This window comes from Ochotona princeps, chromosome 19 (assembly GCF_030435755.1).
Source record: "Ochotona princeps isolate mOchPri1 chromosome 19, mOchPri1.hap1, whole genome shotgun sequence".
Lineage (NCBI taxonomy): Eukaryota > Metazoa > Chordata > Mammalia > Lagomorpha > Ochotonidae > Ochotona > Ochotona princeps.
Window position 1 is genome coordinate 42,945,023 of NC_080850.1, and position 19,074 is coordinate 42,964,096.

General features: G+C 44.4%; 1 protein-coding gene across 1 annotated transcript in view; it reads left to right on the plus strand.

Moving 5' to 3' along the window:
• The window catches only part of CEP120 (centrosomal protein 120), a 57,916-nt gene that overhangs the window by 32,616 nt on the left and 6,226 nt on the right, over positions 1 to 19,074 (plus strand). The window contains exons 12-18 of the mRNA XM_058677495.1: positions 880 to 976; positions 1,069 to 1,221; positions 1,428 to 1,517; positions 5,138 to 5,230; positions 6,429 to 6,590; positions 9,363 to 9,485; positions 16,660 to 16,758. Of these exons, the coding sequence (XP_058533478.1) occupies positions 880 to 976; positions 1,069 to 1,221; positions 1,428 to 1,517; positions 5,138 to 5,230; positions 6,429 to 6,590; positions 9,363 to 9,485; positions 16,660 to 16,758 (817 nt within the window). The remainder of the gene's footprint in view (positions 1 to 879; positions 977 to 1,068; positions 1,222 to 1,427; positions 1,518 to 5,137; positions 5,231 to 6,428; positions 6,591 to 9,362; positions 9,486 to 16,659; positions 16,759 to 19,074) is intronic.

Consider the following 19,074-nt stretch of genomic DNA (forward strand, 5'->3'; position numbering starts at 1 on the left):
TTGCTGATGGCATGAGAAAGCAGCAGAGGATGGCCCAAACCCTTGGGACCCTGCATCCACATAGGAGACCTTGAAGAAGTTCCTGAATCCTGGCTTCGGGTTGGCTCAGTGCAGCCATTCTGGACATTTGCAGAGCCAGTGGATGGAAGATCTTTCCGTCTCTTCTCTAAATTGGCCTAGAAATAATCATTTTATTTCAACATTTGCTTTAGACAAAATTTTGTTTTCTGGTTACCAAGATTTTTATTTTTCTGTAGTATTTTCTCTTCTGTTTATTAAATGATGCATACCACTTGTAAGTTCCATGACAGAGAAGTTCCTAGAAAAATAATACATAATTAGGCCACTTGTCAAAATTACTCTGAGGCAGTGTTCATATATGATAGATTTGCCTGCCAGTGTATTCCTTGCAGGTAAAAGACAAAATACAGTTTGAGAGTATATAGAACCAAAACAGAATTTTAAAGCTTATTTTATCAGCAGTAAAACGTCACATTTTAAAATGATAACATGAGGAGGTGGGCTAAGGGCCGAATTGCATGCACTCATGCATGCACATCTCAAAGGGAAAGAAAGGGATTAACCCAAGTATCAGCAGTCACCAGCAGAACTTTCAGTAAACTGCAGGTGGTGGTGCATTTTGTGGCAGACGGGTGTGCGTTCCAAGAGCTTGGTGATGGTCAGATGGTGTCGTGGACATGCAACATCTCAAAGGCCAGAAGGCCACTGCAGTTTCAGCATAATGGCAGGGCCAGAGGGCATTGCTTACTCCGTAGCACCCCTAAGCCCAACCCCAACCCTACAGCTCTGCGGAATGAGAAGGACCAGGATTCACACGTGTTTCTGTGCATTTAAAGGTCTGCCTGTCTTCTCTTGTAGGTCAAACAACAGGATAGTAGATCTCTCTTACACGACGACCCTGGAGGATTACGGATTGGTAAAAATGCGTGAGATTTTCGTCTCTGATTCATCCCAGGTACATGGAGTGGCTGAGGGGTCTGCAGTGCACAGTAGAAGGGTGAGGTGCCGGAAGGCTGGCGTCTTTCTACCTTGTGCTTGGTGTTGCAGGGTCTGGCCGCCGTGTCCCAGAAGCCCTGCTCCCTGCCTGCAGCCCCCTGTCCTGCTGAGGGCCAGGTGGAGCCTCGAGACACCCTGGAGTACAAGGCGGCCCTGGAGCTGGAGATGTGGAAGGAGATGCAGGAAGACATTTTTGAAAATCAGGTTACTTTTAAAATGTTACTCCGAAGTTTATTTTAGCCTACTTAGTACATTTTCTTTCTTCATAGCAGGGTTTCTTTTGTGTGTTCTCCAATTTGACTGTATGTCAGCACTGCCTTACAAAGACTGACTGACCTAAGAGATAATAGTTCTTTTAAAATAACTGATTGGCTGATTTGTACTGTTGGTGTATTTTTCCCTTTCTGTAGCTAAAGCAGAAGGAACTGGCTCACATGCAAGCTCTTGCAGAGGAATGGAAGAAAAGAGACCGAGAAAGAGAATCACTAGTGAAGAAAAAGGTAAGAAGGCCAGGAGTGCTGGCGGCGTGTCTTACGTAGGCAGCAGGCGGACTGTGCAGAAGACATGGCCAGCAGTGCCGTGTGGCCAAGGAGGAGTCGGTACCTGGGCCAGGGCACGAGGGAAGCTTTTCGCTGAGGGGTTTTGTGCTTTTTTGGGGGGTCTTGAAGTATGCAAATGTACTGCCTATTTAAGAAAACAAGTATTTTTTAAAGGAACACTCTAGAGAAAAACACTGCCTGTGTGTGAATAAGAAAATAGCACGCTGACCTATGCACACGTCCGTTATGAACTGTAAGGTACTGTAAAAAGCCTCAGAAACCTCTAAACTGGTAGAATGAGATTGTAAAGTCAGTCACAACATGAGGCTACCTGAAAGCACCCTGAAGTTAAATATTCCTCCCCACCAAGGGACTCACTGAAGCAGCCCTGGCAGAGCTGAGACTTCGTTTCATGTCTCTGAGAGTCTGTTGTCAGTAGCTGGCAGTGTAATTACGAGTCCCTGTTCCCCACTCGCCACGTACCGCTCAAGGCGTTTTTGTTGCCCCCCCTCTGCTGGGCAGCACGGGTGGGCTGTTTGGGTTTCCGCCAGACAGCAAGCTCAGGGTTGCCTCCCGTGTTCCCTGCCTCCTTGGGATCCTGTCTTGCATTGGCTCTTGTCTAGTGCCCTGCAAACAGCTGTTTGCTCACTGTTGTTCAGTTCATGTTTGGGGAGAGGCAGTTTGTCTTCTATGATTGAAGTGGAAGTCCCCAGACTTCTGACATACGTCATTTGAGCATTTCTACCTTAATTCTCAAGCTATTAAAGCTTGAGTAACTAATTGCTAAGTTTCTAAAAAGTTAGAAAGGCAAGATTACCTGAAAATCCATGTTCTTAAGAAATACTCTGTATTGGGGTCCGGCGGGGGCGTGGCCTAGCAGCTAAAGTCCTCGCCTTGAATGTGCCAGGATCCCATATGGGCACCGGTTCTAATCCTGGCGGCCCCACTTCCCATCCAGCTCCCTGCTTGTGGCCTGGGAAAGCAGTCGAGAACGGCCCAAAGCCTTGGAATAGTGCACCTGCGAGGGAGACCCAGAAAGAAGAGGTTCCTGGCTCCTGGCTTCAGATTGGCGCAGCACCAGCCATTGCAGTCACTTGGGGAGTGAACCATTGAACAAAAGATATTCCTCTCTGTCTCTCCTCCTCTCTATATATTTTACTTTCCAACTAAAAAAATATTATGTCTCTCCTCCTCTCTATATATCTTACTTTCCAATTAAAAATATTAAAAAAAGAAATAGTATTAACTAGAATTTCAATAACTAGAAACCCTGAAACATACTGAAATCATTGTGCTAGTTTTATTATATTTATGGTGTTTATAGACCTCAAGTGTTAGGTATTAATTGAGTTTACAGAATTTGGAAAATATCATTTCGGTATTTTGAATTTTTTATTTAACCTTTCAGGCAAGATGTGTTTATCTGTAAATTTTTATTTCTATATTGTTTTTCAGTACTGAGGTTTACAATATTGAATCATGAGAAAATTTGAAAACTAATAAAATTTTGCCGCAATTGAACTCTACATAGTCAAAAGTTAGTGAGGCAAAACAAAACAGCCCAACCTCATTAAGTAGTAGTTTTGGGTTTGTTCTCATTTGGTTATAATGATAGTGGACTTGAAGTGTCTTCCTGGTGTCTGTGTGTGCAGCTGCCTTGGGCTCTGCTGCCTGACTTGGTGAGCTCCTGGGCACTGAAGAATCCAGTAAAACAGAACGACAAAGCAGGAGGCTTCACTGATGCGTTTTGAACAACTAATTTGAATTAGTTGTAAAGGTAGATTTGAGTTGATGATTTTTTTGTAAGTGCACTTTAAGATGTGTGAACACCTTTATTTTATGCTGTCCTGTCTTGAAAAGAATATTGTGGAACCCAGTGCTGTAGCCTGGCGGCTGGAGTCCTTGCCTTGCACGTACCGGGATCCTATGTGGTCGCCAGTTCTAATCCTGGCATCCCTCTTTCCCATCCAGCTCCCTGCTTGTGGTATGGGAAAGCAGTCCAAGATGCCCCAAAGCTTTGGGACCCTGCACGCATGTGGGAGACTCAGAAGGAGCTCCGGGCTCCTGGCTTCAGATCAACTCGGCTCTGGCCATTGTGGTCACTTGCAGAGTGAATCACTGGACGAAAGATCTTCCTCTCTCTCCTCCTCTTCCTCTGTATATCTGACTTTCCAATAAAAAGAAAAAATCTTTAAAAAAATATTATGGAACTAACAGATGCTAACATACATGACTGGTATCTAAAAATTTCACAAGCTAGTGTAAAATCAGAAGTAAGAAAAAATGGTTTATTTTCATGAAGATGGAATCTTTTTAACGCTAACCATGTTTTTAATGTCCTTCCTATGTGGTTCTTTTCTGTTTTTGTCATATTGAACTGAGTTTCTAAAAATATTGTGTAACTCCTTTAAAACTTGGGAAGTTTATCTGATGGAGTGTGTCTGCTTGTCACCTGTTGTGCTCTCTGGGCCAGCCGAGGCGATGTTTAACTCATGTCCCCGCCCATCAGATAACCGCAGGTCACAGTTCTGTGCCCCGGAGGAGAGGACCTGGCAGTGCTGCGCAGGGGAGATGGTATCTGCTTGTTGGTGACGATGAGCAGAGATTGCCAGGTGGATGCAAAAGGCATTCCATCAGGGACAGTCCCCTGAGCAAAGGCAGAGAAGTTTGGAAGGGAGGCAGTGGCGTGCTGCGTGGAGCGGGGCAGGAGGCATTGAGCGGTCAGCATGAGCCTGCAGCGGTACGCCACTGCGAGCAGTGGAGGGCAGATCCTCAGGCCTTCCCGCTGGGGTCCCCGAGAGAAGGCAGCTAGAATGCTCTGCGGCGTCTGTTCCTGGGAATGGATTCACTGTGTCCTCCGTGTCTACAGTGGCAGTGTTACTTCACATTGTAGACGCTGGAGAATATAGCCACTCAATTCATCCTCTCTATCCTGTTAGTAGATGATGCTTTCTGGTTGAGAAACTGCCGTTTGAGAAACTTCTCTGGAAAAGATTTTTCCATAGCAGTGTAACTGGCATCTTCGAATAGTCATTCTGATGGCACTGTAGTGCGTGGAGTAGAGGAATGTGAGGGCAGCACTGAGGAGACCAGGAGAGCAGTACTGTGTGTAAAAGCAAAGAAGGTGTAAATGTGGAGGAGGGGGAACATGTGTCCGGCCAGGCCAGCAGCCTCGGCAGTTCTCAGAACCCCTCGAGGCGCTGGCCTGCAGCTCGCTGGCTCATCTCCCTGTGGGGTGAGTTCCAGGGGCGGCTGGGAAGTGACCTGGAGGCCTTCAGAGGGCTGCTGCAGCTCGGTGAGGCTGCCTGTGGCCGCTGGACTTTAATAAGGCCAGGCATTCTTGGGGCTGGGACGGCCTGGCAGAGGCCTCCCTGCTCGGGGACTGAGCAGCAGTGAGGATGCGAGGCAGAAAGCAGCTGGACTCCCGCCGCGGAGGACCATGGCACCACGTCTGCTTTGACTGGTGGACAGAACTTGCGACTTTCCTGTCTTCACACCCTGTTTCAGGAAGATGACACATTTTTAATGTATGTATTTTGAATAGGGGGAGAAGGTCACTTTTCTTTTTCACTGTTTCACAGGTGGCTGAGTATAATATTCTGGAAGGAAAACTTCAAAAAACCCTAATTGAATTAGAGAAACGAGAACAGCAGCTTGCCAGTGCTGAATCAGAGGTAATTTGTTCTGCCTTTCTTTCACAAAACTCCGTGTGAGCTCATGTTATATATTTATTTGATACTTAAAGTGTATTTCATGGAAGTTTTTAGGACACTATGCAGAAAGTTGCCATTTAAGTTGTTGAAGCGTGTTTTCTGTGTGTTGCTGTTAGGAACACGCAGAGAAGAGTCAGCGCTTGGCGTTAGGTGACTGCTGTTGAGGCAGCCTGGCTGGCCTCCGCAGCAGTGAGGCCTTTGGTTAACTCTCCTCCTGGGGAAGGCAGGGCTGAGTTTGCCGTCTGAGAGAACCTGCTTTAGAAAGGATGGAACTGCCTTCCTTGCTGCCCAGTAGACAGGCTACACTCCAGGAACTGTGAGACCTGGGTATTCTGACTTGCTTTGCGAGAGCGTCTGGATCAGTTGATCGACTCCCATAGTGCGGCAGTGGTCAGCTCCGAGCCAGGCCAACGCCGGGAGCCACTGCTTGGTCTCCCATGTACATGGCACTGACCGTGCTGGCCTTGTGGGCTGACACCTGATCTGCTGCACTACAGTACTGCTCCAGTTGTTAAGCTTTCCATAATGTTTGTGTCAAAATAATTCTTTTTTTTTTTTACATTATGTTGGTTTTTTAAAATTATTTATTTTGAAAGATGGGAGACATACAGATGTTTTCTGTCTGTTAGTTTACTTGCCATGATGCTGGGCTGGGCTGAAGCCACGAGCTTCTCCCGGGTCTCCCACATGGGTGGCAGAGGACCAAGGACTTCCATCAACTTGCATTGCTTTTCTGAGGCCAAGGCATGGAGCTGCGTGGGCAGAAGGGCGGGCATTGCAGCCCATATGTGCTGCTGGTGTTGGCTTACCACATAGGCCACAAGGCTGTTCCCTCATACTCTTTAAAACTAAATGTTTTTTAAATTTTCCTTACAAATCATGGGCAGTATGTTTGTTCCCATGGCAGAGGCTTCCTTCTGAGTGATTTGACAGAGAATCGGAAGTTTCTAATAGAAGCAAAGGTACTGGGCATGCTTGCTCATGTCTTTTTAAAAAAACAGCTTCACTGAGGTAGGCGTTTTAATTGGTTAAGGCCTTTTCAAATTATGTACAAATTATGGGTTTTATGTGTATTCATAACTGTTGATGATAATAGACTGAACAGTGTAATGTGGCAATAATAGAGCACGAGCCTCTTTAAAGATTCATTTACTTTAAGCTTCAAAGAGAAAAAAAGGAACTAGAGTCGGAGCGTGAGCGGAGCCTACAGGAGCTTCAGGACTGTATCCGGAGGGCCAGGGAAGACTGCGCCCACCAGGTGGAGCTCGAGAGGCTGAGGACCAAGCAGCTGGACGAGGAGAAGCTCCGCCTTCAGCAGCAGGTCGGCAGAAGGAGTTGTTGTCTTCTCATGCTTGACATTGAATAGCATTCTAGAAGCAATAGAAATGGTGTTTTAATAAGTGATGAGACTCGGTGCTTTGCACTATTAATCATATTCATTACACTCATTCAGATATGCTTGAAATTGAGTCTTGCTGTAGTCGAAGCTGAAGGCGGTCTTGGCATAATTGCCCTTGTAACTGTTTGTGTGAAACTGGACTATGTTTCAGGTGACTTCTGAGACAGAATCTTTACTCTTCATAGTCTCAGCTCAGCAGCCTGAGTCAGGAAGCAGCACTCCTAAGGGAGTTCTCTGTCTCCATTTCCTCAGTTTACAGTCATCTTTCATTATATTGCACTCTGTTTTGGGCCCGGATCATACCAGCCTCTTGTCAGAGAAGCCACTGAGGACTAAGTCAGTAATTTGAGTGAGCAGTTTCAGTTGCCTAACTCACTAAAATGCACTGACACCTCAGCACTACTTTGTTCTCTTACTAACCTCTACGTCATCACTCTTCCGGTAACCTTCCAGCCGCTCTTCTGGCAGACTTACCTGTTCTCCAGCCATTAAGTGTTGGACTTGCCAACGCTCGGGATGCAAGAGAATTTTGATCAGTGTTAAGTTGCTGGGTCATAGCTATGTGCCTGGAGCCCAGTCCAGAAATGAGCACATAGTAGGACCTCAATAGCTACACAACTGGAAAGAAAGGGACCAGGCTGTGAGAAATTCGGTTGATTGTAGTTGAGAAATTCTTAATGAATATCTCTGTAGCCCTCCTCGTGTCATGGAGAGCGGCTGACATAGCAGCTCAGGTCACTTACAGTCACGCTTGGTGGTAACATTGATGTGACAGGTATTACGAGGGTCTCATTTAGAAAGTAGGCAGCTGTGAAGGGATTCACTAGTAACCTGCCATTTCTTCTGAGGAAGAGTCACTCTTCTAGAATAACAACTTATAACTTGTGTTAATTAACAGGGGAGCTCTTCAGATGTACATTCTGTACCCTGCCCAGACTGGTATCTTTAGCTTACGGTTTTGTGGGGGAAAATCAAGCAGGAAATACCTCTTCTTGAACCTGTCTTCCAAAATCTGGGAGAAATTTCCAAGATGCCCACATGCATACGTTTCACAATCTTAAAAAAAGACTGACCAACTGAGTTGAAAGGCAGAGTCAGAGGGAGAAACAAAGGCATTCCATCACTGACTCACTCCCCAAATGGCCTTGGCGGCTAGAGGCTGGCTGGGCCAAAGCCAGGAGCTGCTTCTGGGGCTGTAATGTGGCTGCAGAGGTCCAAGAACGTGGCCATCTTTTGCTGCTGTCTAGGTGTTTTGGCAAGGAATGAATCAGGTGGAGCACCCAAGCCGGGCACCAGTGCCCATGCGGTTGCCTGGTAACTTGGGTGGTGGCTTTACTTGCTCCCGTGGCGCTAGGCTCACAATTCATATTTTATGTATTGAAAAACTGCTTAGACCTTTGCTTAAACAGTTTTTAACGAGATGCATAGAGGAGCAGGGTAGTAAAGTACACTTTGTGAGAGCTGGTGATGGCAAAGCATCTGTCCTCAGACGGAATTGTGGACGCTGTAGCCAAAGGAAAGAGCTGAATCTGACAGAGAGGAGGAAATACAAAGATCTTCTGTCCACTGGTTCATTCCCCAAGTGGCTGCAACAGCCAGAGCTGATCCCCTCTGGAGCCAGGAGCTTCTTGCTGGTCTCCCACACAGTTACAGGGTCCCAAGGCATTGGACCACTGTCCACTACATTCCCAGGCCATAGGCAGAGAGCTACGTGGGAAGTGGAGCAGCTGGAACACGAACTGGTGCTTGGAGGTGGAGCATTAGCCAGTTGAGCCAATGCACCAGCCCCAAGGTTGCACCAGCCTGAAAGGTTCCGCTCTGAAGGTTCAAGTACACTTCACTGATGGACCTGTCGCATCTCTCGGGGGATGGTGCTGTGGTGTCGGTGCATTCCAAATGGGCACTGGTTTGTGTCCTGGCTGTTGTACTTCTGACCCAGCTCTCTGCTTATGGCTGGGACAGCAGTGGAGGAGGACCTAGGTCCTTAGGCCCCTATCCCCACGTGGCATAGCCAGAAGAAGTTCTTGGCTTTGTGACTGCTTGGGGAGCGAGCAAGCAGGTGGAAAGTCTCTCTCCTCCTCTCTCTCTGACTTTCAAGAAAAAATATTTTTCAAAACTCAAAGTGCTGAATAATATCCTAGTTATAACTATTTTGTTGATGTAAGTTTTGTTTTTTGTGGCAGATTTTCTGCATGTATCTTGGGGCTCAGGTGTTTGGGCCAAGGTGCCAGTTAAGACACATTCCAGGAATGGGTGTTTTGGCATAGCAGGTTAGGCAACAACTTAAAACAGTACAGATTCCAAACAGGAGCTATGGTTTAAGTCCTCACTGGATCCAGGAAGGCATGAGAGGACGGCGTAAATATGGTGCTTAATCATTTACTACATGTAGGATTTTAGAGTTACAAAGCATGTACTAGCATTCCATAGGTGATGTTTTCTTTGCCATGCAAAATATAGTGAAGACATCTGTATGATATTGGCTTTACAAGACATTTTGTAAGGAAGTTTTGTAGACTTCTAATTGATTTTGTGAGGGGGAGTCTATACACTTATATTTTGTGTAATTTCTGACTTTTCTGTTGAAAACATGGTTTAGGATTAAGGAAAACCATGACATTGTTAAACTGAATTCAGTAATATACTTTATATCATTGTTTTAACATAGCTATGAACGCGTGTTTTTTAATACAGCTTAGTGATTCTGAAAACAAATACAAGATTTTGGAAAAAGAATTCCAACAGTTCAAGGAACAGCAAAGCAACAAACCTGAGGTTCGTCTACAGTCTGAAATAAATCTTCTCAACTTGGAAAAGGTATGTGTGTGAGTTTGGGACAGTTTAACCAGTCCTGGGGATGAGTTTATAAACTGTGTAAGTTAAGTGCATGTTCTCTGTTGTGTTCCAATATCTGTTAAGAACATACTGGAGAATCCAAAGGCATGACATTGTTGAGTTAGCTGCGGACAACAGAACTGGACTGCTGGTAGGAATAAAGAATTTGAAAACCTGTCACAAGCCTAGAAAACCATTTGAAAACATGGGTGGGGAGGGAGGCCTGTCTCACAGTGGGCTTTCTGTGGGGTGGAACTGCACTCCTCACTGACTGGATTCCACTCGCTCCGATTTGAGCATCCTACTGTGGAACTCTGAGTTTAGCTGTAGCTGTTGCGAATGTATGCTCAACGCATCAGTATTTATTCAGATGCCCATGCAGGTAAGAACCGCACTGTAGCTGTAGCTAGGAAGAATGGGTAGTCTTCCTCTTGGGTGTCTTCTGCTTAGAAAACATTTCTACTGGGATTGCCCCCAAACAGTATTCAGGCATTCGGCATCTAGGCATTAAAAAATGTGAATGTGTTATGTACAACAGATGATGAAGCTTGACCATATTTGTATTTTGTAATAGAATAGTTTATGATTATAAAGACATAACAGACAAAAATGTAGGCAATATTACTAGAAAGTGGCCTCCAGCAGTTTGGGCAGTTTGAGGTTTTATACCAACTTTTGCCTCTCCTTCCACTGACTTTGGCTGATTTCCTTGCCCTTTCCCTGCTGTCGATTCAGCCACCAGGGGGCAGTGGAAAGGATGAGTTGGGAAGATGCAGGGGTAGTGTCTTTTCCCTGTCTATCTGGCTTAAAGATTCAGGTTAGTTCGTGTTAATAAAAATGCAGAATTTTGATATAGAGCATGACAGCAGTAACAGGAGAAACTTAACACAAAGTGTTGGAAGAAGGGAGAGCCAGCCACAGATGAGAGCTTTGAAATGATGTGTGATGTGTGAACTCAGAGTGTGGCAGTCACAGAAGACTGAGTACCTTAACAATCTTTCATTTCAGAACTGTACCACACAGCCTTGGGCTAGGTTGCTTTGAGAACTTCCAAACTGGGACTCTTTCTCAGGAATCCCAGTCTAAAGTTAGATTGCATTCTGCCCAAGGTGCAGTCCATGCTGAAGCCATTTTCCCATGATCTATGAACCACACGGAACTCTGTTCCTCGGAGTACTGAGTAAAAATCTTAATACTGTGAAATCATCATATTTGTGCCACTTGGATTTTGTGTATTGTTTGTGTGAGCAAAAATTGAGGTAGAGCTTGTTGCCTGTGTGTGTTACGTTGGTACACGAGTCACTAAGATGTTCAGTTGCAGTGAGTCAGGTCCCTAAAAAGTAGCCTCTCTGTTCCTAGGATGATGGCGAGTCTTGCATTGAACAAGACTCCTCTCTGAGTTCCAGTCTAGAGGAGTAAATGTTTGTTAATGCTGAGCAACAGTGAAAGCAATAAAAGGACGGTGTTATGGTGACTGTGATGCTGCCAGTGGCAAGGTGGGACAGGTGCCACTGTGCCTAAGACAGTTAAACAAGGCCTCAGTGCGGAGCCAGCAGCTGGATTGGCCTGTTGGAAGAGCGGCAGCTAGCTGTGGAAGGAGTTGGAGATGTCTGCCCAGGGAGCACCTGCAAAGGTACTGAGGTGCGACGGAGTCTAGAAGGAGGGAGTTCGGGGTTTACGTAATCGCAGTGGACAGTGACCCAGATTCAATTGCTAGTTCTGTCACCAGGTGCATATATCAGTGTCACAAGTTAGGGTCCTTCCATGCCTTTCTAACCAGGCTGATAAAGTCAGTAAAAGCCTTTTACAAGCACATAGAAAACATAGGTATGAGCTCAGTAGCTGTTAGTGCTGAAGGCCACGGAGGCAGCGGCCTGCTCAGCTGAAGGGTGCTGGCCTCAGGATCGCTTTAGTAAGGGCCCCTCCAAAATCATGGAGACTGGAATGAAGAGAGGTCATTGTAGTGAAAAGTGTTTACTAGAGTAGGCATTTTTTCCATGCTGTGTTTGAAACTCATGCATAGACAGCGTCTTCCAAGAGCTTGTGCACCAAAATTACTGTCCTTTTTGGAGAATCCTCAGTGTTGGAAATGGAAGCTGGAGATGCTTAAAAATATCTAAAAAAAGATTATAGTAATATATTTTTTAAAGATTTATTTTTATTGGAAAGGCAGATATACACAGAGGAAGAGAGAGAGGAAGATCTTCTGATGGTTCACTCCCCAAGTGGCCGCAATGGCTGGAACTGAGCCAATCTGAGACCAGGAGCCAGGAGCTTCTTCTGGGTCTCCCAAGTAGGTGCAGGGTCCCAAGGCCCCGGGCCGTCCTGTACTGCTTTCCCAGGCCACAGGCAGGGAGGGAACTGGATGGGAAACGGGGCTGCCAGGATTAGAACCAGCGTCCATATGGGATCCCAGCACGTTCAAGGCGAGGGCTTTAACCACTACGCTGTCGTGCCGGGCCCCATAGTAATATTTTTAAAAAGGATTTTAAAACAGTATTTTAAAATAAAAGGTTCTCTATTTGCTGGAATAAAAAAAAAATTGTGGCAAGAGTAATCTTCTTTGCTATTCTTTGGTAGGAGAAGGTTAAATTACAATATCTGAGTTTGCATTTATTCTGTCGTGATTTATGCAACAGGTACCCTGTGGAAGAAATCCACTGTATATTCATAAAGGAAAGAAAGCAGAAAAGACAATATGTTATTAGTCTAAAAAATGGCCTCTCAACTTTCTGGACCCTTGGAGGTCAAGCTCTAGAGATTTCACAGTGCCCGCAACTCCAGTGTGTTTTCCATCTGACTTTCGGGATGCAGTCTCAGTTGCCAGGCTGTCTTTTGACCACATTCTTATCCCTACTGTGTTTAACTGCCAAGTATTCCTGATTCTTTGTCTTAGGTATTTGGACAGTCTCTTCATTTTTCTTCCAGTAGCTTACAAGCAGCTAGACAGTTCCCACCCCTTTTGATGAAAGCAGGGAGTGAAGTGTCTCTGTGCTTACATAGGAATGAAGTGCCTCTCGAGGATATTTGAAGTATACGTTGGATAGCATTTCACCAGTTGTCACAGTAACATTTAGGTAAGAGGCATCAAAGAGGTACATTATTTTCATTATACGTTGTGAAACTTTCAGAATACAAATACCGTAGTGCTTTTTACGGAAGTATTATCTTGTTTATCCCTAAGTATGTCCTAGTTGACTGAGTCATATCCACCATAGAAAGAAGTTTTGTTAAAGATTGACTTACTGAGTACTAGAAAGAGTTCATCCCTGTACTGGGGTTCACTAATCTAAATGCTGTGGGGACCAGGGTGGGACTAGGGTGGGACCAGCCAAAGCCAAGAGTTGCTTCTGTATGTCCAGTGGAGGGGCAGGGCCTACATACCTCAGCCTTATTTTCTGCCGTACTCTCAAGCAGACTAGCAGGGAGCTGGATTGAAAGTGGGGCAGCCAGGAATTGAACTTGTGCCCAAGTGGGATGCTGGCTTTACTTGCTATATTATAGGACCAATCCCAGAAATAAATTCTAGGTGGTACATAAAATGCCTTCTTCTGAGTGTACACTGTTATCAGAGGTAAAAATTATTCAACATAGGCCTGGCACGGTAACCTAGTGGTTAAAGCCCTCACCTTGCACACACCAGGATCCCATATGGGCGCTGGTCCATATCCTGGTGGCCCCACTTCCCATCCAGTTCCCTGCCTGTGTCCTGGGAAAGCAGTCGTTGATGGCCCAAGGCCTTGGGACCTGGCACCACATGGGAGACCCAAAGAAGCTCCTGGCTTCAGATCGGTGTAGCCCTGGCCCTTGTGGCCGCTTAGGAAATGAATCGACAGACTGAAGAGCTTTCTCTCTGTTTCTCCTTCTCTCTGTGTGACTTTACAATAAAAATAAAACTTTTAAGAAATTGTTCAACATAATAAATGTATAGTTAGTGTCTTGTTGAGAAGTGTGGACAGAATTTGTTGAGAGGATATGCATAACTAAATCTTTTGTATTTGACTTAAATAGTTCTTCTAGCATAAGATGACACCAAAACTTTCCTGCTTTTGTCAAACTCTTTTGTAAATCGTCTTAGAACCAGAAGAGGGCAGAATTTTATTTCTCAGAAATAGTAACAGGAGAGCGAGCACAGGAGAGAACCTAGGTGAAAAGTGTCTAAATAGTCGCAGCTGAGGAAAGGCCCCTTTGCTGTTCTCCTTGCTCACTGCTCAGTGGAACACAAATGTGGGTATTCTTAGTCCTCAGTGAGATCCATCAGGATCCAGTGTAGTTATTCCTGTGACTTTTTCTATTATGTCACAAGTAACACCTTCTGGCTTCCTTGTGCCTGTAGATGTGTTTATTGTAGGTTGAATATAACGGGACAGCATAGCCTGGAATAACGGGACAGCATAGCCTGGAAAGCATACAATGTAGCAGGCCACAGAGGCTGAAAATATTGAAAACAAATCAAAATAATGTTGATGCTTTCAACAAGACTCAAATATGCCCACTCTTAGGATAAACAGGAAAGTACAGCTTTACACAGTAGCTACCACGGACACGTGGGGAGCTGCTCCCAGATTTGCCGGAACCTTGGTGGCTACCCCTTTGCTGGGTGAGTCCCGGGGGTCTGTGTAGCGAGTCTGGGCCTCCCCTACTGCTCGCCATGCGGCTGGAGCTGGGGGGAGGAGCGAGGAGGGGTGGGACTGGGGCCCAGGGACTTGAACCTCCGGCAGGCAGCTACCTTGCTGCCTTTTCAAGAGCTTGTACAGTTCTTGTGACAGTGACTCAGTACATGGGTCATCACATACCAAGGATGGAGTCCAGATGCTTTGCGGTCCATGAGAAACCATTTCATGGCTGTGACATAGTAGCTTGTAAGGCCATTTTGCCTAGAGGTAAGATTTGAGCTGAGAATGAAGGTTTAGGTGAGCAGAGAAGAATTAGCAGGTTCAGAAAGTAACTTGGGCAAGGAGAGGAGAGCGGGGGGCACAGAGACATGGTTGGAATAGAGAATTTTCTGTTGAGGCATATGAAGAAAGGTTAAGGAGTAGGGTGGAAATTAGGAGGGGGTGTTTAAAAGGTCATAGGAAATGCAAATTATGAAAAATTATGCATGGATTTGTACAATTTCTTGCCTCAGAGTATATATTCCATGTTTCTACAAATTGCTGAAGTACCCTCTTGCGTTGTGGAGTGCTTTGAATCTCAGACTGAAAAGTTAAGAATAAGACTGGAGGCGAATAAGACTCCACGAGACTTCCTAGGAGAGTGAATTCTCCTAATAGCGCTTTGCAGGATCTGTCAATTAGAGTAGATTTGGGGCTGGAAAGATAAAGATCCCCTTACAGAGCAGCCTGGGCATTAGGAATATGAAGGAGTAGATTCGGAAATTCGGCTTGGGGAGGAAATGTGTGGTTTCTTAGGACTTGCAGGAGAGAATTTTAGTTGTGGGCCTATGAGGGGTGAGAACCAGGTAGGTGTGTCTTTCATCTTGTCTGGCCTCTGGATGCCAGTGTGTCATTGAGCTAGCTTAGGGTGCATTGCTTCAGTATGGAACTCATATACCCAGAGAAGTACAAGTCAAAGGTCAGAAAGTGTCAGATGTACTCCGTAAGTGTGGTTAACTAGGAGTCTGAGTGCCCACAAATGTCTGTCAAAAGTTTGGTTGTCTGCATTTTTTTGGAAATTGAGTACATATATTCATTCCTTCAGTGTCAGATTAAACCTTAAAAAAAATTGGAGTTGGTGACAGGATTGAACTGAGAAGCTTGCTACGTAGGTGTGTAAAGAATATGAAGATGTATAACTGCATGCATGTGCAAATCATTGAGTAACGATGCATTTGTGAATTATTTTAATAATGGGCAAAGCTGTTAGAATGCAGCTAGTTTCCCAGTGGAGATCATCCACTGGGTGTAACTGACCATGGACACAGTTGCTTTTACAATTGACTGCTCTCCCTGTGTCCTACAGCTATAAAAAGATCTGTTCTTCTGAGGTATGGCCTCTTGTTAAATTATCAAGTAATATTTATAAATCTTTGGGGGATAAGTGGGAAAGCTCATCCCTGATAATCTCGGCAGTATTACTCGACTTAAGATGCTTGAGTCTGGTTGGAAAATGTCAACACGTGGAAATGCGCACACCAGGGATTTGTGAAGCAGAAAAGCGCCTGACTGCATGTGGTCGTATATCACTGCCGCGAATGCTCTGCTGGGTTGGGAAAGGAATTTGGCAGTCCTTCATTTTATTTCATATGAGTTTTCTGAAGTGTGAATTGTTGGGTAGTGTCTTCATTTTGTTTTTCTATAAAACATTAGAGTATATGTATGTGGGAAAAATTAGACTTGATGTCAAAGAATTTGGGCCAGTTCAAAGTAAGAGTGCTTTATTATAGTTCAGATTATTACATTATCACTTAATAGTAAAACTGTCTGTTGGCTCCATGAGCTTGTTTGATGCTTGGTTTGAAACACGGAGTGAGTACATTCCAAAGACAAGGCCAAGTTGGCTTCAGTTCATGCACAACAGATTGCCTGCTGCAAGTATAAATAACCATGGCTTTAATTGAGTCACGTGTTTTTTATGTATTTAAGAAATCAAAAGTAGAGTTAGATATGTGTTATTAAGGGAGCTTTCTTTTAATTCCTGGGTTTGTTTTAACATTCTTCAAATATTTCTTACTTCATTCTTAACAAAGTACTTTCTGATAAAACACTTCAGTTTCCAACATTGCAAGGTTTTGCCAAAATACGTATATAATACTAGGACTCCAAAAAGAAGAGGGGGTCTCTGAGCTTCAGAGTGCCAGCGCAGCTGGAATGTTAACAGTTACAACTGCTTTTTGTAAGAAATAGTGTATTTTTTGCTCTGTGATCTTGATGGAATATACATGTTTAAATACATTTATAGGAACTGTCTGGAGGTTAAGACTAATTCAGTTCTCCTTAGTGTAGGCTGTTAGGCAATAAAAATAAGACCATATTTTAAACAAGAAAATGTTCATGTGCCATAATATTTATAGTACATTATATAACAGCTTTAGATGATGTCGTACGTTACACTATATAAACTCTTTTCTTAAGCCAGACTCTTTGTATATATTATCTTTCAGTGATTGTACACAGTGGTATAGTGTTTCACTTGATATGATTTTAATCACTGTTAGGTTGAACTTGAAAGAAAGTTGGAATCTGCGACTAAGTCTAAACTGCATTACAAGCAGCAGTGGGGACGGGCTTTGAAAGAACTTGCCAGACTTAAACAGGTATGTAGTTTATAGCTCGTTCTCTTTATGTCTTTTTCCCTTCTTTACAAGTGTGCGTGTTTGGCAGTATCTGCAGTATGGAGCTGTTTGCCTCTGAAGCACCAGAGCTATTCTAAGTGTTAAATATAACAATCCCCTTTTTCATAATTACAAATGGAAACATTGGGGTCTTTAACCAGAAAAGGTCTGGAGTAGTTTGTGCAGCTTTCATTTATGAACAACCCCTCTTTTTCTTCTTAGCCATTGAGAGGACTTTTGGGAGGAGGGGAAGATAGGATAGATGGATGGAAGCCAATACTTCGTTAAATGTAACAATATTCAAAGTGCTAATCTTAGGAAGATGGAGTTACTCAGTTAAGAAAATGAGTCATGGCAAAAACCTTCAAAGTTGTTTCCAGACTCCTTTTATTGCTACTAGACAACAAGTGATAGGGATGGGTGTGGTTATACTACATTTGTTTTGTTCTGAATGAAATTTTTTCTGCAAATATTATTAGACTTCTTGTGGCTTTATGTAGTAAGTGTTTACATGAGAATGAAAAGTCAGCGGGTGGTTTGCTGTTTGGTACAGTAGTTGACATTGTAATGAACATTACAAATGAAACCAGGTAGATTTCAAGTAGTTGCGCCCCCTATCCTAAGTGCTTGGGACTGCATCTGGAATTTCTTCACATTTTGGAATATTTATGTATGTATAATGAGATCTTGGACAGCACAGGAAAGTAAACATGAACTTCATTGTGGTTCATACATGGATTATCCCGAAAGTGATTTTTATACAGCATTTCCGGTGTGCCTGCATTTGGCTGTAACATGTTCAGCAAAGCCAGGTGTGGAGTTTGCCTCCTGCAGTGGCTCGTTAGCCTGTTGAGCAAGGAGGGCCTGTGTGCTGACAGGAAGATAAGAAGCTTTAGAAGCAGAGGTACCCTCTGCAAGTGAGGAGGTCGGACTGTAGGGCGTCCATACCTAGGGCGTGCTTGGTAAGTGGTGAGTTGGCGAGGAAGAGAAGCCCTAGAGCTGGCGCGTAGTATCGGCGAGTGCTAGCTCTGCTTATTGTGGCTGAGTGCCTGTGACAAGGCAGGGTCTGCCCTAAGCTGGAGCACTTTGCCGTTACAGCACAGTGGGATGTGGCTGCACTGGGAGAGGCAGGGAGGTGGGGAGGATGGGGCTGGGCAAGAGGCACACTTGCACTGATAGTCGTTTTGAGTAATGTACAGAAAAATGCAGAGAGGGAAGGGCCAAATGTTAAGGATATGCAAGTGATGACCGGTGAACTTCCTAAACCTGAGTGCCTGGAGTTTGAAGAAACATCCATGGTGTATCTGTTCATGCTTTCCTTTACACAGACACATGGAGCGCTGCTCTGTGCCTTTGCAAAATGAAGTCAGCAAGCATTAGCTAACACAGCTGTGCCTTGGTTTTCTATGCACTTCTCAGAGAGCTGTATGGAAATTAATTCAAAGAGAAAACATTTGAAATAATACTGTAAGGTCTGAAATTTTCAGAGAAGTACAGGATGGTCGCTGCTCTGTTGAAGGAGTAGTGAATGATAATCTTATAATTATTAATGTCATAACCAGTTGAGAAGAGTTGGTGTTTAAAACACAATTAACACGGATGCTGCTAGCCACTCCCAAGTCCTGGTGGTTTGTGAGTGTTCCGATGGAATGTTGAGATCTGCCGCCCAGGGAGATGCGGTGTCAGAGGCTGCCCTGCCAGGCATGCCCCCACCTGGTAACAGTGTCCTTGGCTGGTTTGGTTACCTTGTAGATCTTACTTGTTGCTAATAAGAGGGAGATGGCAGAAGTTCCGATTCCCTCTTCTTCCTCAGTTACTGTAAAGGCATTAGGAAAAGGAAATACTGTTACATTCGTAGTTACACTCTCAAACTTCATGACAAGAAGTCTTGTCCTTGAAGTGCAACGAGGTTCGTTGCTGTGTCACTGTAGACCAGCTTTCTTTCTTATCCCATAATTTTACCTTTTAGAAACAGCAGTGTAATCACACATGGTGGTCACTGGGAGCCACTGATCTTGTGCAGACCACGTGCAGGTGCAGCCTGAAATGTGCCGATTTGGTGAAGTTGTTGATTTTAACGTTTCCAAACAGTTAATGGGTGAGCTTTCACGTCACAATTTATCCTGAAATTTCTTCATAAAAACACATTTATTGTTTTTGCTATAAAACTGGCATCTATTTGCTTTTGTGTAAGGATTGCTTGTGCAACTTCTTGTTTAAGTTGGATTAGTACCATGTTAATTTTACATTGCCTCTGGTGAATAGCCATGGGGCCGTAATCTGTGCCAGTGATTTGTC